Source organism: Amphiura filiformis, chromosome 7 (genome assembly GCF_039555335.1).
Source record: "Amphiura filiformis chromosome 7, Afil_fr2py, whole genome shotgun sequence".
NCBI classification, from domain to species: domain Eukaryota; kingdom Metazoa; phylum Echinodermata; class Ophiuroidea; order Amphilepidida; family Amphiuridae; genus Amphiura; species Amphiura filiformis.
This window is the reverse complement of record NC_092634.1, coordinates 68,607,538-68,629,375: the sequence shown is the minus strand read 5'-3', so window position 1 is coordinate 68,629,375 and position 21,838 is coordinate 68,607,538. Positions and strand designations below refer to the sequence as shown.

General features: G+C 40.6%; 1 protein-coding gene across 1 annotated transcript in view; it reads left to right on the top strand.

Moving 5' to 3' along the window:
• The window catches only part of LOC140157541 (MAM and LDL-receptor class A domain-containing protein 1-like), a 62,037-nt gene that overhangs the window by 5,580 nt on the left and 34,619 nt on the right, over positions 1-21,838 (top strand). Inside the window, exons 3-9 of the mRNA XM_072180773.1 lie at positions 1,866-2,146; positions 2,600-2,693; positions 3,846-4,037; positions 5,530-5,804; positions 7,652-7,883; positions 11,667-11,787; positions 13,824-13,971. Coding sequence (XP_072036874.1) covers positions 1,866-2,146; positions 2,600-2,693; positions 3,846-4,037; positions 5,530-5,804; positions 7,652-7,883; positions 11,667-11,787; positions 13,824-13,971 — 1,343 coding nt within the window. The remainder of the gene's footprint in view (positions 1-1,865; positions 2,147-2,599; positions 2,694-3,845; positions 4,038-5,529; positions 5,805-7,651; positions 7,884-11,666; positions 11,788-13,823; positions 13,972-21,838) is intronic.

Here is a 21,838-nt window from a genome sequence, read left to right as displayed (position 1 = left end):
GCTTTTCTTTATAACAAAGACTTTCGTTACTTTTCCAACTTATTCAACTTTTTGTGTTTTTTTGTGGTATACTTTATGAATTGTATATTTGTGTGAAAATTGAGGGCGCTATTTATATAGATTTTAAAATTAATTTAGCTAAATAACATATTGCTAACATTTCATGATAAGAAGTTTTTTTTTTTAAACGTCGTTGCTATTTCTTACTCCTTTTCTGACGTTTTAATGCTTTTATACCAGTGTCTACCCCTTGTAAAGATGAAAATACGAATTAAGATAGCGACATCAGGCTAGTGTTCACCCTTAAAAATGACGTAGGTTTACATGCTATCAAACAATGAAGTCTAACCAATTTAAAATTTAGGCATTGTCAAGTTTGAATGAGGTACATATCCCCAAACATGTTTAAATTATTTCCTCTCAGGCAATGAAAAGACCCTGTTCTACGGCCTATCAAGTAGCCCCTATAAGAGGCATGGCCGGATACATCATGTATATTGATGTACCTAGCTGTTATACAACCATTTTTCATGTATATATTTATTTAATTTGATTACTCTGCCGATTTGTCATCTTACGGAGCAAATTGCTGTTGCACTTGTTGAGAGTGATGTGCTGGTAACCTCTCCTCTCCAGGGATTTTTCTACGTCATTGTTGTCCCGGGCACATCGCTTTTTATCATTCTCGTGAATGTAGCCCATTTTTCATGTTTATTTAATTTGATTACCCTGCCGATTTGTCATCTTACGGAGCAAGTTGCTGTTGCATTTGTTGAGAGTGATGTGCTGGTAACCTCTCCTCTCCAGGGATTTTTCTACGTCATCATGGTCATTGTTGTGCTGGGCACATCGCTTTTATCTTTCTCGCGAACTCAGCCCTAGTGTTTCAGGGAGTATGTTGCTGTTGCACATACTGAGAGTGAAGTGCTGGTAACCTCTCCTCTCCTGGGTTACCATTTTCCTGTTATTGTGCTGGTCACGCGTCTTCACATTCCCAAAAAGTTATTTTAAGTTGTGCTATTTCTGTATATATGATACTTTTAAATATGTACTTTGATTTTGTATATCCTAATTTATATTGTTGAAGTAATATTTGACTATACTCGTAAATGTAAATTGGTTTTGTATTATCTTGCTTATCTTAAGGTGTTTAATGTATTGCTTAAGGTATTTTTATTTGTTAATTAAATCAACTCACATGGTGCTGGTCACGCTCTCTTTATATCTTTGATTTGATATTTGAATCTATGTGCTTTGATCTTATATAATGTTTTTGCTTGTGTCAGATATATGCTTGTTATTATCATGTTTAAGTTAAGTATATCTGTATTTGTAGCTTAAGGTATTTTATTTGTTCAGCGCCCAGAGGCTATCAGCGTTGGGCGCTATATTAAGTCTCTCTTATTATTATTATTATCATTGGGCCAGATGGGCCCGGAACCAGGGCCCCAAAAATTTGGGGCCCCCCAAATTACCCTGTGAATCTTCCTTTTTTGCCCATGCTTTGGACCAAAATAAGGTAACTTTTCTAAATGTTTTCAAATACCAAAATTCATCTCATGTGGGGCTAAAATAGTCGGAATTGACTGTCCACGTAAAAGCAAAATGTCTGTCCCCTCTAAATTTTAAATCTACCGCCGCCGCCACTGTCGATCTTATACGGAAACCAATATACTTGGCCACTTGAGTGCACATGCCTTCTTCACTTGGAATTTTGGGGCCTCCAAATTTCGGCCTGGCCCAGGGCCCCAAAAGGTAAATCCGGCCCTGATAAGAGGTATTTAGGGTTTTTTGTGGACGTTCTTCTAAGGATCAACCGTTCCACAATCAGTAATCATCTATTACTTTTGCTACCTATTTTTCAGGCCACTACGTGTTTATAGAGTCTTCCTTCCCCTCATCGCATGGTAGGATGTCTCGCTTATTATCACCTACCGTCGTTATTCCGTCATCTTCCAATACGTCCACGGATTTGTGTCTTAAATTCTACTATCATATGTATGGACCACCTAACCAAGATCTACACGTCTTTGTGCGTGAACACGGAGAAAATGTTCCTCAGTATTCTCATTGGAATGTATCAGGCAATTTAGGAGACACGTGGCATGAACATAGCATAGATATGTCTATAAATTTTGGATTCCAGGTAAGAATTTGTACGTCCGTTAGCATTTTAGTGGCATAGCGGACACACACAGACAACAAAATAATCACCAGTTATTTCCACTATTTTTAAAGGCTAAACAAAGACAGATAATGTGAAACATAGCTACATCTTTTAGCTCGGATTTAAGACCTCATTAGTTGAAATCGGTCAAGAAATAAAAACTCGGTCGGTGATCCAAAATCCCAAAGAAAATCTATGCTGACTTAACACTGACGGTCTCAAATGAACTCACTAAACTGACAACTACAAATTAAAAGGTTATAGCCGATTACCCGGCTTTCGCGGTTTTTGTAAGACGGATAATGATAGTCAGTTAAAGATATTAGTACTATTTTGCTTAAAAGGACTTTGAATAGGGGCTCCCTGATAGGAATCACCGATATGGCTAAATAGGCACGGGTTTGCTAAATTGATTATTTGTTACTGTTTCAGATCGTCTTCCAGGGCACGAAAGGATCCCAATACCATGGTGACATTTCTTTAGATGATATCTCGGTCACGCGAGGTCAATGTATAGGTATACCAGGTACATCTTATTGATTAGTCGCCTTTGATGCCTGATACGTTCCTTCCTTGTTCCTTTGAAACAAACAAAGTAACAAATCAAAGTGGACCTTCTCATAATCGTGCAAACTAAACCGATTCCTCTTGATCCATCTTTACATTTCCTCTCTCCTCTTCCGTATGTATCCTCTGTAAGTATGTATTTTGGGTCAAAAGATTAACCAATATAATAGATATAGACCATTCCAGTTATTGGCACTTTCTTGCCGTTGGTGGAGTGAACATTGATATCACATCGATATCATGTATTAGAAAATAACGAACCCTAGGTCAGGAAGGGTGTCTTGAGATTACTTAGTTATTTTATGATCACGTTATACAATTCATGACCTTGTTTTGGTTATTTCATAATACGTCATATTGATGTTTACCCCATCAACGGCAGGAAAGTGTCAATTATAGGAATGGTCCATTGGAAACAGTCAATAATCATGACAATAATATTTCGTCTCTTTATTCGCTGGCGAAGTGATGTAATATTCGGATTAGCATTAGGGTAAAGCAATTCTTGAATATATCGCACTTCACTAGTACGTTCGCGCGGTACCTCTGCATTGAACCATAAGCAGGTTGCACTCATCGCCTGTGTATGTCTGCAATCATAGATTGAATACAATACCGGTCTTTTCAAAGATACCAATCTGTCAGGTGCGTGTGATCAGCATGATATGGTTCAATGCAAAGGTACCGCGTGATCGAACCAGTGCAGCGGGGTATGTTCAAAAAATCGTTTTTCACCTATTGCTATGATATTCAATTCGATTAATACATCACTGCGCCAGCGTATACCGAGTACTGTCAAAACTCTTCTTATTAATCCGCTCAGCTCTTAACCCCATGAGAACTACCTGCCGATTGGCCAAAAAAAGTTTTCATTATCAATTGGACCAATCAGCAACATTGTTAGAATCATTTCACCACGCAAAAACATTGGGGTGAATTATTTGAAAAGCTCCATTCTGATTGGTGATTAAAGTGAAGATATCATGTAATTGACCAATCAGAGGCAATGTTAGATCGGTAGGTAGTGCTCAGGGGGTTAAGTTCAAAATTATCGAGATCCTTACGTAAACTTAACAGACCTATTTTCTTATTCAATAAAACGTTACAATAGTGAACGCAACAACGACTCCAGCAACTAGCACTGCAGCATCAACCTTGAATGAGTTTGTTTGTAACTTAGAATTCAATGATATCTGTGGATTTACTAAAGATACACGGAATGCATTTGATTGGCAATGGCGAGGTAATTCGGGACAGCCGACTAGGGGACCCCTTGGTGATCATACACTTGGATCATCGTCAGGTAAGCTAAACAACAGTAGCAACACAACCACCAACACCACTAACACCACAGTCGACTAAGGGGCCCTTGGTGATCATACACTGGCACCATCGTCAGGTAAGCCAAATAACTGCAGCAACAACACCAACAACACCACTAACACCACAGCCGACTAAGGGACCCCTTGGTGATCATACACTGGGATCATCGTCAGGTAAGCTAAATAAATACAGCAACAACACCAACAACAACACTAACACCACAGCCGACTAAGGGACCCCTTGGTGATCATGCACTGGGATCATCGTCAGGTAAGCCAAACAACAGTAGCAACAACACCAACAACACCACAGCCGAATAAGGGACCCCTTGGTGATCATACACTGGGATCATCGTCAGGTAAGCCATACAACAGTAGCAACAACACCAACAACACCACTAACACCACAGCCGACTAAGGGACCATTTGGTGATCATACACTGGCATCATCGCCAGGTAAGCCAAAAAACAGTAGCAACAACACCAACAACACCACAGCCGACTAAGGGACCCCTTGCTGATCATCACTGGGATCATCGTCAGGTAAGCCATACAACAGTAGCAACACCACTAACACCACATCCGACTAAGGGACCCTTTGGTGATCATACACTGGCATCATCGCCAGGTAAGCCAAAAAACAGTAGCAACAACACCAACAACACCACAGCCGACTAAGGGACCCCTTGCTGATCATCACTGGGATCATCGTCAGGTAAGCCATACAACAGTAGCAACAACACTAACAACACCACTAACACCACAGCCGACTAAGGGACCCTTTGGTGATCATGCACTGGGATCATCGTCAGGTAAGCCAAACAACAGTAGCAACAACACCACAGCCGAATAAGGGACCCCTTGGTGATCATACACTGGGATCATCGTCAGGTAAGCCAAACAACAGTAGCAACACCACCAACAACACCACAACCCTCAACAAAACCAGGTGTTTCACAAGACTTTTGTTACGCACTTCCAATACCATGACTGACATTAGATGGTGATTATTATATCCTTCATTAATATATCATAAAAATTCTAATTCAGAATTCAGACACCCCTGACGCATTAATATTTGAACGCAACGCCGGCCTCTCTCTCTTTCTGACAAATACATTGTAGTCAACAATAGTAAATGGGATAAATTTGAGCTTTTATCACTTTCTCATGGGGACACCCTGTCAGACAACTTCTGAGAGTTATTGAGCATGAGTGTTCATATCAAACTAAAATTCGCAGCTTAGTGCTAGAAATCTGTTGCGAATATAATGCTTCGAAAATAACCAATAAAAGTGTGAAATTGTTGCACCAAATGGCACTATTGGGGCTTTCACTTTCAAGTTTTTTCGAAATTACTTTTTAGAATTCAGCCCCTAGGGGTCTCGGTTTCTGGGCACGCCCCTGAATAATTGTTCAATGAAATAACCAAAAACAAAATAGACTGACGCATTTTCGTTTATTCTCGCTCAGGTTTTTACATATTTGTTTCCACGGATCCCAATGGTCAGCAAGAACAAGAGCTGGGTTCACGAATTGTATCGCCACTCTTCTCGGGAAATTCCGCCCGAAGATGCTTGCGCTTTTTCGTCTCCATGCGAGGAAGCAACTTGGGTCGACTGAATGGTTACGTAATGCAGAATAACTACACCCCTCGACTGGTGCCGAATTGGTCTTTCAGTACGCCCACTGTAAATATGTGGAAACAAGTATTTATGGATATACCACGACAGCGGTATAACTACAGAGTGAGCATACGTTAAGGCAGTATTGTAACATTTGCTGGGAAGGACGCCCTCAATATTGTTTTTAAATTCTGTTTTTTAAAATCCGAGATTTTGAATAAACCGTCTTAAAGGAGTATTTCGTGATCCTAGCATCCTCTTTTTATGACATTTTTCAGTACATATCCACGAAAAAAGCATATTCCCAAAATTTCAGTTGATTCCGATATTGCGTTTGCGACTTATGCATGATTATGTGTATTAGACTGCTCCATAGACAATGCGTTGTAATCTCGTTCTGGTGCACCAGAACGAAATTCAATTTTCACGATATCTTTGCTAAACGAATTAATCTGCAAGAAATATTTTGTACATAAACATTATGTAGCCAGAGGTTTCCAGTGATATAAAAATCTCAACTTTTTTTGAGAAAAGTGGGGATGAGGCTGTGGATCACGAAATGCCCCTTTAAGGGGACTCGATCTTTTGCGTAAGTATAGAGGGCCAAGGGATTCATTCTATCATTAAAAAAATATTTGAAAAAGTCAAAGAGCCCCTGGAATAAAAACTGTAGTGTAATTCACGCCAGATACAATTTCTTTATACGACAAAAATTATTTTTTGTAATCGATCAAAAAACAAACGTTTTATATCAATTTTAAATTTAGCCTGAATCCGTAAATATGGTACCTCTCGCCCTTTTTTAGGTCAAACCTATTTTTACCATTATGCAGCTAACCATTGTTGAAGCTATTTCACATACATGTACAAAACATTCTAGAGAAAGAATGAGGACATATAGTGTTGAAATATCTTTTGTTGATTTCGAATAATAATGTCATGAAGTCGTAAATTTTAAGGTCAAATTCCTAGAACCAAAACAAAACATTGCGACGCAGATAATTCCCGACTTACGCAATTTCATCATCACATCAGTGTCTTTATTATTTGTTTGAAACCTTTCCCAAACGTTCGTGCTATTTATGCATAAACGGCTAATCTATCTTTACAAAACGCGTCTTTTTTTAGTAAACAAAAGGCTAAAGATGGCATTATGAGATTTATCTTTTATCATTACACTCATTCGCTCAACTGCCACGGTGGCCGAGCGGTAAAGCGCTAGACGCGTAATCGAATGAAGTTTAGAATCGCTGGTTCGAGTCCCAACGAAGCGTGTGGAAACTTTTTTTCTTCAAAATTCATGATCGCATTCCAAAATGAGTCACTTGTCGGTAAAATATGTATCGTATCCTTAATAAGATGGAAATATTAGTCGAAAACGTATAGGATGTTCATAAAACAGTACGTACATGGCGTGCGGGCCACATCAAGGATCGTACCGTATTAGGACCGCCGGTGAAACACGCATTGACGCTATATAGTAGTAAATTTCAATTTTCTTTGCTTTACCTCATTTTATCTGACATAAAAGTTAACATTTTATGGAAAGAATACTGATCTATTTTATAGAAATGTTTATACAATATACTGTTTGTAATTCAATCGCAAATAGCGAGCGACTGGTTACCATAATTACTTTATACCAATAAAAAGTAATGGATCGTTCATTTGGATTCTGAATAATATACAGCTTTTTTAGCGCCACACTTGTTTGTCGAGGAGCATTATGGGATTTTAGATCAATATTTGTTGCTGTTGGGTAAATTGGTAAAAAGTGTCTATAATTGAAGACCGAATTAAAAAAGACTAGTTTGCGTATGACGTTCTGTCAACCAGACCAAAAATGCCGTACTGCGCAGGTCAGCGACCAATCACATCGCGCCTTTGCACTGACGTCAGACGCAAACTAGTTCCAAAGTATCATCCAATGAATGTAATACAACATACTTCTTGTATATTTTATTAAACAGGTGATGTTTGAAGTCATTCGGGGGAAGAATTTTGATGGTACCGTCGCTATTGATGACTTAATATTAACCAATGGCGTCTGTCCAGTAATAAGCGCATCATGTGATTTTGAAAGAGGTTTGGGAAATTTTATTCAGGATACTTCTGATGACAAAAACTGGTATTTGCGCAGAGGTGGCACACCGTCATACGGCACAGGACCTACTAATGATCACACGCTCGGCACGTATGGAGGTAAATAAAAGAGTTTGCGATTTCCAAACGTACGTATCATTCGCACGTTCATCTATTCGAAATCCCGTCACATGAGAGTGATTTTGAATAGATACACTGGCGTATGATACGTACGTTTGAAAATCACAATCGCTCTTATAGTCTATAATTAGATTCTGGTGGAAGCCTAACCAAATTTGCAGTTAAGTCATGTAGCCAGCTTTTCGATGCCGATCGGACCGGCATATTTCAGAGGTTGAGATTTCTTACACCTACGCCACACAGTGACATCGCCCCGATATCTTCATGGTAGAAATCGCCATGGTAGGTTGAATCCACAGCCACCCATGGCCATTTTATTAGGACCTTATGAGATGCATAATTAGCGAAGTGACCTGATAAAGGCTAATGACAATAGCCGGGGTAATTGATTTCTCGCTGTGTGAGTAAGCTTGTATACGACATTGCGGTCCGATGATTATACTGCCTCCACTGAGTAGTGCGTGCAGCTATAGCCTGCTGCGCGCTGTAGTCCATACAGGACCAAAGCAATATAACATTAGAGTTTTGGTTAGATTTTGAGTTCAAAGCGCACGGCCAATTTTCAAAGCGCACGCTAACGACCATCATATCTGTTCAACACGTATTTTCAAGTGTATGAGACCACATCTGGTTTCTTGAGAAAAATCATTTGCGGAGATATTCATCATTTTCTAACCCAGTATCCGAAGATTTTCGTCTGATATCAAAATCGTGCATAGCAATTCACGTGTATCGATCCCGTGTATTCATATTAGTGTCTCTGCTGCACCAAATGATTATTATATTAGCCTGGCGATGTCGGTGTGCGCCAACGTCAAGGCGAGCGCTAGGTAAATCAGTAACAAGTTGATAGTCCGTAGATTCGTTAATCCGAAAACCAATAACTTTTAAAGCCATATTGTAACCAAGCAGTGGCGGATGCGATGTCGCCATTTTTGATGTCGCCATTGAATTAACACATAATCATGAAATATTAACAAACACTTCTGAATTTGGTATGTGGTGTCGAAGCAAAACTATCCAGGGCTGTCAACTTTTTGGAATTGCTTGGCGTGAGACAAAGGCGTACCAGGATTTGCCGACGCCACATTATTCATGAATATGCGTGAGATTTTACTCATTTTCCACCTTTTTGCGTGAGATTTACTACCTAGTCGTGAGATTATACTACCTTGGCGTGAGACCGTGAGAAAATGACCCAATGCGTGAGACTCACGGCCAATGCGTGAGAGTTGACAGCCCTGACTATCTTACACTAAAACTGTTGGGGTACGACAATGTACCGCACTGTAAGTATGTTGTTTTTCAATTTATAACTGCTAACCGTGTATTTTGAATGGGGCTGTCAGCCTTGTATTTTCGTCAGCCTCGAACGTCACGTGTCGCGTGTCCTATGCCACCTGATTGTAACATTTGCTGAGGAGGACGCCTTCAATCAGGGCTATCAACTCTCACGCATTGGCCGTGAGTCTCACTTTCTCACGGTCTCACGCCAAGATAGTATAATCTCACGCCTATGTAGTAAATCTCACGCAAAAAGCTGAAAAAAGAGTAAAATCTCACGCATCGTCATGAATAATTTGTTGTTCCTTTGTATTTTCTCAAATTGCAAATTATTTACAGATTTTAGTGATTTTTTGTGTCATTTCCAAAAAAAAAAAAAAAAAGGCCGACCGACCGACCCGACTTGAAAGGTCCGTCCGCCCGTAGAACAGGGTTTCTTTTTTTCGTCGCCTTATGGATAACGATTTATGGTTGGGGTTTAGGGTTAAGACTAGTATCTATAGTTAAGGTTCGTCTTAAACCCTCGAATTATGGAAACTTTTGGGCCTCATGAACTGCTAAATTGTTGGTCTAAAGTATATATATTATTCATGTTTCGAATGGTAAACACTTGATGAATCCATCTGTGAGATATAAACTAGATATAATTATCTAGGACACGTTTGTTTTTAAATTTTGACCAAAAATGGTTGGAAAATGCTCAATTTTGAAAAAAAAAAAGCTTGATTTTTGCCAAAATTAGAAAAACAAAATGAAATAAAAAACAGGTCCTACATATTCATATCTAGTTTTTAAAAATTAATAAAAAAATTGTACCGAATTTTCGGTTACGTTGCCCTAAAAAATTGGGTAAAAAACCCGCCTTTTTGTATTTCCCTAAACTGAACATTTTTGCCCAAATTTGACCTCAGAGATGGATTTTTCAAGTCTTTACTACTCTTTTATATACTTATTATATTGTGCACTTTTATATACTTTAGACCAATAGTTTAGTTATGAGGCCCAAAACGTTGCACAATTCAAGGGTTAAAACCATCCTTAAGGTTTAGGGTTAAAGCCATGATTTCTCCGTTTTACAAAATTTAAAATCCGTGTTACAAATTGGATGATTTCCGTGACTTTCCGTTTTCCACAATAAAGCACTGAAAAGTTAAAGCAATAATGTGCGATTTGCATAAAGAATAGATTCTAAACTGAGCTTAAAAGAAACTTATAATTTTTCACAAGGTCATATCTTGAAATCCTGTCCATCAAATTGAACCAAAATTACACACAGGTTTACTTCAATACTCTACTCTTAACACATGTCAGTAACCACGCCGTTCTCCTACTGACACAACAGCCAAATGCACTGATATGGAACAGCTTCCTGGACCACATTCACAGCCCAGCCCTGTTTCATGAAAAAAAGTGTATGAAAAGCAGAAAGCAGCACCGTTTTATCATCAGTGCAAGGATCTTGTGTGCACTCTCACAGATTTTTTGTGCTGAGTGCCAAATGTTGGGCTGTAAAAGTGGAGGAACTTCCAGGAAGCTGTCCCATGACAGTGCATTTTGCTGTTGTGTCAGTTGGACAACTGCTTGGTTACTGACATGTGTTTTGAGTAGAGTATTAAGGTAATCCTGTGTGTAATTTTGGTTCATGTTGATTGACACTATTTTTAGATATGACCTTGTGATTCACAAGTTGTAAAAAATTATAAGTTTCTTTTTGAGCTCAGTTTATTTAAATGTTTGTTTTCACTGATCACATTATCCCCTTTCAATTTCGAGCCAAACAAATGAGGTATCGAAGAACATTGCGATTTCATTCCAGTGCCTACAATACGCTCACCGATCGTAACATGTAATACTGCAGGGAGCATCGCGCTCGACGTGTGTACACAGAAGCTGACATTCAGAGGAGATGTTAGCAAGCAGTCGATCGATGAAATCTGAATAAAACCGGGTCGACCCGGTTTTAATATAAAAAGTTAAATTTTACTGTTATTAAAGCACTTCAGGATTAGTCTTTAAACATGGTTATTTTAGTACACCACTGGGCATTATAATTATGCAAGAAATCCGAGTAAAATCCGAAGCAAATCACACATTATGGCTTTAAAACAAACATGTTTTAAAAGTGTATTTTGTCTTACCATTTACTGTAGTATGACCAGAGTCTTGCATTGAAGGCCTAGAATTAATGCTAGAATGAAGTTTAATGGTTGATTACTGATAAATGATCACTTTTCTTTGTTTTATTTTGCAAATTAACACAAAATGTAGACATTTCGAGAGTTTTTCACTATTTTGTGGCATTTTCAAATATTCGTGATCAAACCCCGAATTCCGTGAAGTTTTCCTTTTTTTCCGTATCACGGAGAAATCTTGGCTTTAGGTTAGGGTGTCGAGTTGTTTACGTACTGTAATAGTTAAATGCCATGTGCGTGACATTTATATATCATAATGTATGTAAATATATATTTTTACATCTAGGTAGCTATTTGTACCTCGAGACTAGTTATGGAACGACGCCGGGTCACGTGGCTCGTCTGCTATCTCCAGTATTAATGACAACTACGAAGTACCCTCGATGTCTCACATTTTGGTATCACATGTAAGTCAAATTAAAAAATAACATTACATTCCCTGAGTACACTAATGTGATTTATAGTCCGCACCAAATAATCGTGCGATAAACTCATTTCATGCTCATTCACCTGTGTCGAAACGGCCGGCCTTCAGCACGTGAAATAGGGAAAGGGTTTAGCATAACAAAGAGCAGCCCCCGAAAAATCAGTGTAAAAGCTATTGAGCGTAAACTGTCTCATTTGCATAACAAGGAGCAACTTTAAAAAGAGCCAACGCCCTTTATACCAATTTAGTTGATACCTGGATTCTCATGAACCAAGTCCTTGACAGAAAAGTGCATTACGTAAGAAATTGTTAGCCTGTAAATTGACGAATGGCGAAAAGACATCAGAATTTGAGGTTTAAAATTTTGAAAATGGCTTTTTAGGGAAGTATCGTTTTATGGTTATATGCTAATAGCATCCAAATTCGGCTTGCTCAAGTCCATGCTTAACATAGATGAGTGAACTTGGAAGGACTGCTCCGGGTTGAATTTTAACTCAGAATTCGAGGGCACCTGTGTGTTTGCTGGGAGGCTACTTCTATTGTTCAAGCTTTTGTGTCACAAGACGTGCTTCTATAAACACTCAGTACTCCAGTGACCATCTTCTATTGTTATACATAGTCGTGCTAAAAGTCGATCGATACATGTTGAAATCAGCACAATATTATTCAGAAATACACCTTTTTGCTTTGAAATTAATTTTCTCTGTCAAATAAAAAACAATAATTTCATTTTTTCCAGTAATATCGGATAAAAGCATGGCACTTGGATATACGTTTTTAAAACAATCCTGGTGTTGAAATTAAGCATGAAATTGTGTCTTTTAGTGTAAGATTTTATATGCCTCAACTTGAGCCCGTGAGCATTTTTGAAACTAACTTTTTTAGCGTTTCACACTAGTATAGTTCGGTAAAGGAAGATTTTCCCCACCTCTATTGGCACATTCTGTCGGTCTATATATTATAGTTTTGTGAGATTATCCATTTTTGTTTCACCTTTTTTTCACTTGCGACTGCCACAATGTCCAACTCAGTACTTAATTTCTAATTTTGACAAAATTGGAAGTCGGAATTGAAAAATGGTGCAACCAAAACCGAAAATTCTGAAACAAATTAAATATAGACCCGTATGATATGCTTTAGAAAGTTGGGAAATATCTTTCATTAGCAAATTATGTTACTTTGAAAAGCAAAAACGTTGGAAAGGCCATGGGGCAAGTTGAAGCCTGTGAAAATCGAAAATCTTGCAATAGAAGCCTAATATCATATGTTTAGCACCAGGGTTTGAAAAAAAATATGCAGTACCAAACGTTATAGTTTTTTCCTGACATTAACTGAAAAAAATAAAATTATTGTTTTTCATTTTACAGTTAAAAGGTGTAACTCAAAATTTTGCTCATTTCAACACCAAATTCGATCGTTTATATTGCCTCATTAAATGACTAAGTGAACCTCGTATAACGATTCACTAGCGTGCTGTGTAATAAACATCTCAAAAAAAAGTAACTAACCCCCTTTAAATAATGACCATTATTCAAAAAGGTTAAATAATGACCATTATTCAAAAAGGGGCTATTGTATTACAAATCTGTAAAATGCATTGGAAGCATAATTTATTTCTGCGCATTTTGACACCTCATTTGATACGATAGCCCAGAAAACAATAAAACACCGGTCAATTTAATGTAGTGAGGTCCAGATTTGAAATTTGAACTTGCATACAAATTTTTACAATACACAAACACTCAGATATCATTACACAGATTTCCTTCCATTACACTGAATACAAAATCAATACAATTTTTTTTTTCAAATCTTGGGTTACATTGATTTAAATGTACGCTGTGACGTCAATATTTAGTCATTTGCTGCAAATGAGGTGTCAAAATGTGCAGAAATAATTTCTGCTTCCAACGCATTATACAGATGTGTAATACAATCACCCGTTTTTGACTAATGGTCATTATTTAAGGGGGTTAGTTACTTTTTTGAGATGTTTATTTTACATTCTTATGATAGGTATGGTGCAAATATAGCAACATTAAATGTATATATAGTCAATGGAACCGATTCTAATACACACAACATTCTCTGGTCAATGTCTGGGAATAGAGGACATAAATGGCGTGCGGCTGAGGTACACCTTGACAGTGCCGTGGACTTTCAGGTATGAGTGACTGTATGTAGGCCGTTCGTATCATATAACAATAAAAAAAAGGCGCAATAATTTATAGTGCGCTACGCACATGCATAACGCCTAGACGTTGATCCACAAATCGCAGCACACTTGTTGTCGCTGACCACTATGGCCCCATATAAGTCCATAATCCATTAAACAACAATCGGACTTGCAGCTAAGAAGCGCACACCCTAAATATGCCACAATTGACCATCGCAGTCAGGATCAACTCGCCATGTTTCGTATGAGTTACAACGAGACAATTAGCAACAACTCACTTGTTCAGGGGAATTTTAAACATACACCACCATCAGGGTTCGAACCCGCAACGACTCGCACCATTGTCGAACGCCTTTTCGATTGAGCTAACTTGAGACTGCTTGAGTTAATTTAAATAACTTAACATGTGTATAGACGAATCCAATTTCACGCATTCCTACACCTCAATGGCAGCTATAGCTGGGTCCCCGTCGGCTCCATCCCACCTAAAATGTGAAATGATGCGGCCTTGGAGGGTATTTTAAACTGCATTCTATCACCCGTGTTCACACGTAGACAAAAGAATGATGACAGCTTACAACACAAAAGAATCTAACATTGATTTTTAAGCGGCTTTAATCTACCCAATTGGGCAGTCACAATACCAGTTGGGTGCTTCCTAGTGTGACGGGACCGAGCGGCTAGGTACTTAGCAAGTGGTTTTATAGGTGGGCTTGCCGGAGCTAGAATCCGGCTATGCACTGGAGGAGACTGTGATGGACCTCAAAGAAAACTGCAGTGACACCTCGTTTTACTTCAACAATGTATTATTGGTTTATTCATGGCACTTGTCTCATCTATGTAACATACTACGGGTTCTCAAAATATACTTTATCTCCACAAAGTAGTACCATCTCACATATCGATCAACATCAGCTGTTAATCTGGCCAGCAGGCTGTCTCACGCGTCACAACAACCGGGCAGCAGGTAACAGTAAACACAAGTTGCCGTACCACCAATAACACGCTACACAACGGCAACAGTCTGATTGGTAAACCCGGGCCAAATTACATGCTAAGATACACCACGCCAGAATCTAGAACGATCATCACCGGAGTGAATAAGAAAAATGTGTTAATATAATTATATAACATGTTAGGCCTACAAAAATCTAAGTTATTTAGTACAAAATGAAAATTTGGGCATAGTAGCCCCGCGAAGCGCCATGCTAATATTGACGACACTTGCGTACGACATGCAAGCATGTAGTGGCAAAGTATCATCACAAAGTTTGACAAATATGATATAAAACACAACTACCTATTGGCATACGAAAAATTGGGCAGCATGGCCCCACGCGGCGCATGCCAATAGGTATAATACATGCAAATGACATACTAGTATGCATTGGCACATATTAATATTTTGAAAAATACAGCTAAGTTTTTGAACGCAATTGAAAATTTGCACCTCTCTAGGTGCAGACCAGATTTTCAACAATACATAAAAGATGACATACGTATGTATCTTTACGATACATGACGTATATATCTCTATGCATCATCACTCTTAAAATTACGACATGATAAACAATATAGATTTCAACAGACTATGTGTTATAAACAATAGCACCATACAAACCATTAGGCCCTACTATACCATTAGGCCTTGTCACTACCTCCATCACTCAGAATTTGGATTGGTCAACTACTTCCATCACTCAAAGCTCAGGCCCTCCGTCACTCAAAACTCGGACCGACTAACTCCTCCATCACCCAAACTCGGACCAGTCAAACTCCTCCATCACCCAACTCGGACTAGTCAAACTCCTCCATCACCCAACTCGGACAAGTCAAACTCCTCCATCACCCAACTCGGACTGGCCCAACTCTCCTCCAAATACCCGCAGTACCAGGGCACCAGCCCACGTTGCACCAGGACACCAGTCCACGTAGAACCAGGACACCAGTCCACGTAGAACCAGGACACCAGTCCACGTAGAACCAGGACACCAGTCCTACCTGACGTGTTCCTCCTCTCTACTACCCTTAACTCGCCAAATACTACTCTCCGCAGTAATTAGGCCCCAGACCTCCTCTCTGCTACCATTACATTACCCGATGATACATGTATGTCCTGGGCTGCGCCACGCTACTGCATGGGCCCCTTGGACCTTCTCCCCTCCTTTATGGATCCGTGCTAGTACCTTTTGATCCATTGCCTCTCTCCTTCCTTTCAGGTTCCTCAGCTGACTCAGTTGATATACCACCCAGAAATAACCCCGGGCGCCTCCGCAGCCTCGGCGTTATTTCCTACGGGGTGTCCTCACCCTTAGTCGATGCACTACCGCTCAGAAATAACCCCGGGCGCCTCCGCAGCCTCGGCGTTATTTCCTACAGGGTATTATTTCCTCACCCAGTGCACTACTCCGTAGATCCGCACTCTCACACAGGCCTGTCTGAAGCACTGAAAAGTAAACATACACGTGCACGGAACCATAATATAACACGATCATGTCTGTTGAAATCACATATAATAATAATAAAAATATACCATATCATTTTACCAATAACTTTCCGTGAGCACTTAACATCCACATATTATAAAAATAAAAATACATGAATATTTAAATATACTTCACACAATTTATAGGCCAAAATAAGATCATAGGCCCTGTACATGACATGTTTTGTAATAAAGACCTAATTAATCTAAAATAGTATCTGGGTGTGACTTGCGTGAGTTTCACATAAATACTCTGATCCAAATGTTAAAGCCTCTATAATTTGACAAAATGTAAAACAATTGCTTTTAGCTGAGGCTACAATGTTTGCATATCAATAATAATCATGAATAATGTCAAAAGTCAGACAATATAAATAAACACCTAATAAATTGTGGACAATGAGAAAGAGAGTGAGAGTATTATTTTCCAAACGAAAATAATACGACGCGAAAATATAATAATCCCTATTAATATTATACGCAACTCGCCATCTCAAATAATTAATTAAATCCAAGATCCAAAATAATATGCGGGGAAAACCCGAGTAACGCAATTAGCGCATGTACATGTATATGCGCTACTTAGCAATGCGCTGTGCGGTACGTATACCTTTGACCTCATTGATATGCACAATCTTGCACGTCAGCCATCTAGCAATAATGGAACCCAAATAAATTTAATTATAAAATAATCTAAGATAGACGAACTAAATCAGTCATTTCTCTCTTTCCGCTTCACCTAGAAAATACTGTTATATACCAACATGAGCAGCAAAGAATACTATATTGTTTAAAACATATGATTTTGAAATACGAACACGATAAAGCATGATTTTGGGGGTGAATTTATGGCCAAAACCGATAAGAAATGTGCAGAGATGCTATGCTTTCCGTATACACGCACACGGAAAATAAAACAACGAAGCATCACCCGAATTGCTAGCAGAAAATCGCTCCAAAACACATCCTAAAATTAATTCCACGACTCCCAAATCACCTCTACGTGTTCTATACATAATAATCTAAGTTGAGTTGGAATGATTTAATTCCTAGTATTATTTATAATAATCAAAATAATGAAAGAATAACGAAAGAACAAGAGAAATATAATTACCTAGAACGATCATCACCGGAGTGGGGAAATTTCCACTCTGGCGAGACCGCATGGTAAGCAGCCAATCAGCGAGGCTTATTACCAGTTAATTGATTGATTGATAATGACGTAATGCAATTCGAAAATTCGCCTTTAAAAAGGCGCACTACGTGATTTGGATAGCAAAATTAAAGGATACTACTTTATAATATTTAATATTTCGAATCCCGTCACACAGCTCCCTCCCAACATTATTGACGCTCCGTCAAAATGTGATCTTTGAAACACTAACGGGGTTCGAAATTGTCTTACTCTACACATATATATATATACACAATTTACTCTACAACATTTTTTAAATATATAGCGTCCTATGCTCCTTCCGACTCAGTCATGGCAATGGTAGTCAGCTTAATCATCTGGCATGCCTGAAGCCAACAAGTTCCTGGCAATGGTAGTCAGCTTGATCATCTGACATGCCCGAGGCCAAAATATCCTTTGTCCAACATGGAGTCGGTCTTCTGATGACAGCAGATCCCTAGTCTTCTTCAGCTCCTAGCTGCTACCATTCTTCTAGACTCTGTCGATACTCTCCTTCCTCCTTCTCTCTCCTTTCTTGGTCCATGATTTGCCGCTCGAGCTCTTCTAGTCTCTGTATCTCTTCCTCTGCCTCCTCGATCTTCCTGTCCAATTGTCGCTTCTCATGTTCCTTCCTTTCTACCCGCTCTTGCTGTTTCTTCAACTTCCTTTCTGCTCTTTCTAATTTCCGCTCCAGCATACCCAACTCGTTTTCCTGCGCACTGACCCTCCGTTCTCTTTCCATTAACTCCATCTCCCACTGCCAACGTTCCCGTCTCCTCATTTCCATCCAGTGCTGATAGTACCCTTCCGCCTGACTCATTCTCCTCTCCCTTTCTCTTAATTCTCTCTCCCATACTTGGTACTCACGGCGGAAATCTTCTCGCCATCGTTCCTTTTCCTTCTCCCATTCTTCATCCACTCTTGCTCTATTAGAAGCCATGTCGATTTCTGTAATATAAGAAAATACAAGGGATTAATACTTTACAATAATCTCTCCTGGTTTACTCTTAGGCTAACGGTACCTAATGGGTCTCTGTCTGACTCGGCTCGGATTCCGACGTCCCACCCACAGCTGGGGTCCATATGTGTCATTAGCATTAGCTGCTTCTTTACGTTCTCCTATGTCTCCAACCCGATTTACCATACGCCCACTTCCTGGAACTTTATTGCCTTTTCCCCATCTTGGGATGTTTTGCACTGCTACCTCTGGATTGAACTGGACTCTCTTCTTCTCTTCCGCCCTCATTGGACGTTTCCTCAAGATACTTGGTCTCTCCGTGTCCGGTTTCGTACTTGAGTTCTTCTCCTCAGTGCCTTGACTCTCTGCAGGTTTGTCCCCATTTGCTACAGGGTCATCTGGTTTAGGTGCTTCCACTAATCCTTCCACCTCTGGCAACACATCGGTCTCCAACTCAGACTGTTTCTCTGCCGGGACTGGAGCTTCGAAGACCCATGGTTCCAGCTCTGGTCCTTCATAGGGTTTGAGGCGGTCCGCATGCACAACCTTTGGTTTACTTCTGGCCGTTTTCTGTATGCGGAAGGTGACATCTGATAATGCTGTCACCACTAGATAGGGACCTTCCCATGGCAGGGTGAGTTTCTTTGACAAGCCAGGTCTCCTCTTGACATCAAACAGCCACACAAACTGACCCTCCCTATAGATAGGATCTCGTGTTCGGCGGTCATAGTTCCGCTTCTGACGTCTACTACTCACTTCAAGAGCATGCCTAGCCCTTTCGTGTACACCTCTCATTCTCTCTCTCAACTCTTCTGCATAGTCAGTTGCACATTCTCCTTCTCCGGGCACTGCACCAAACACTAGGTCAACTGGGGCAGATACTTCGCGTCCTAACATCATCATATTAGGGCTTTCACCGGTAGATGCTTGTACACTTGATCTATATGCAAAGCCCACATAGGGTAGACACTTGTCCCACTCCTTCTGGTCTTGTAGTGGCAACAACATCAGCGACACTGCATTGGTTATGGTACGATTGTACCTCTCCACTAAACCATCAGACTTCGGGTTATAAGGGGTAGTTCTTGTCTTGGTGATGCCCAGTATCTTGCACATTTCACTGAAAACTTCTGACTCGAAGTTCCTCACTTGGTCTGAGTGCAGTTCTAGGGGAACTCCAAACCGGCACACAAATTCATGCACTAATTTGTTTGCTACTGTCTCAGCACGCTGGTCAGGTATGGCGTATGCCTCCATCCATTTAGTCCAGTAGTCTCCTACCACAAGGACATATGAATTTCCTTGGTGAGTCTCTGTAAGGGGCCCTAGGACATCGATTGCTACTCGCTCTAGGGGGGCTCCAACACGGGTTTGCTGCAACGGGGCTCGACGTTTGCACGGAGGGTTCTTCTTACGGGCACAGTCTACGCACTGCCGCACATAAACTCTGACATCAGCACTCATACCAACCCAGTAGTACCGTTCTCGCAGCCTTGGCAAGGTTTTCTCTCTACCCAAATGGCCTGCAGTCTTCGATGCATGTAGTGCATCAAGTGCCTTCCTCCTTAATGACTTTGGAAGCACTAGTAGCCATTTGAATTCTTTGCCATCGTCACTTTCCCATCGCTTCAGAAGGACGCCCTCTTTCACCGTCAACATGTCCCATTGGCCCCAGTACGTCTTTAGTGCAGCCGACTGATGTGCAACGTCTTCCCATTTGGGTCGTTCACCCCCGGATTCCTTCCACACCATAATGGGTGACATAGTCTCATCAGCCATCTGAGCTTCTCGGATAGAAGTCAGCGAAACTTCAGGCATGGTAGTGATATGCCTTAGCCATACTTCAGTGTCACTGTTCTCTGCTGTTTCTGTCACTGGTGTGTCCAGCATAACACCAACTCCTTCAACCTCCGGAGTGTGCTCTTCACCGCTGCTATACACTGTCTTAATGTCGCCTCGTGCAACCTCAGCCTTCCCCAGCCCATGTTCTGGGTCTGTCTGGATCCCAATTTCACACGTGGCCATAGGAATCTCATTTGTTTCTATTAGCCCAGCCTCCTCAACTTCTGCTTCCTGTCCTTGGCTTTCTTCTGCCTCTTTGGCCATCTGCCCTTCCCATCGACCACACTGTTTACATGGGCGCCTGGATAACCCATCTGCATTCTGATGACGTCTACCAGGGCGATACTCGAGGCAGAGATCGAAGCTTTGCACTACTTCTAACCACCGGGCGAGTTGGCCTTCCGGATTCTTGAAGTTCGACAGCCACCTTAAGGAGCTGTGATCTGTCCTCACTTTCACTTGGCCCCCTCCCAAGTAATGTCTGTACTTCTTCAAGAACTCCACAATTGCTAGCAGCTCTCGCCTCGTCACACAGTAGTTCCTCTCAGCTCTCTTCAGTGACTTGCTACCATATGCAATCACCTTCTCCTCTCCTTCCTGCTCTTGTGACAGTACACACCCGATTGCAAAATTACTTGCGTCTGTGTCCAGGATGTACTGTCCTGGTGATTTAGGGTAAGCAAGAATTGGCGCCGTTATCAATGCTTCCTTCAATGTGCCAAAGGCTTTCTCGCAATCTTCATTCCACTGGAACTTTGCACTTTTCTCCGTCAACTTGTGCAATGGTGCAGCCGTATCAGCAAAATCACGTATGAATCGCCGATAATACGACGCTAGTCCCAGGAAGCTACGGACCTGTGTCTGTGTAACTGGTGTCGGCCAGTCCTTCACGGCTTCTATCTTGTCCGGGTCTGTGTGTATCCCCTTCTCGGACACAATATGCCCCAAATACCGGACCTCTTTCTGCAGTAGGGAACATTTGCTTGGCTTGACCTTCAGCCCGGCACTCCCAAATCTGTCAAACACTGAGGACAACCTTGTCAGGGACTCTTCAATTGTACGACCAAATACAATGACATCATCTAGATAGACCAGCAACGCTTCCCAACGCAGACCTGCCAGCACATTGTCCATCAACCTCTCGAATGTAGCAGGTGCGTTGCACAGCCCAAAGGGAAGTACATTCCAGGAATACAGGCCACTTGTTGTCCTGAATGCAGACTTGTCACGGGCATCTTCGTCCAGCTCTACTTGCCAGTAGCCTGACGCAAGGTCCAAAGTAGAAAAGAACTTCGCCTCTCCTAGCGCATCGAGCGAGTCGTCAATCCGCGGAAGCGGATAAGCGCTTTTGACGGAAACTTCGTTCAATTTCCTATAATCTAAACACAGCCTCTTT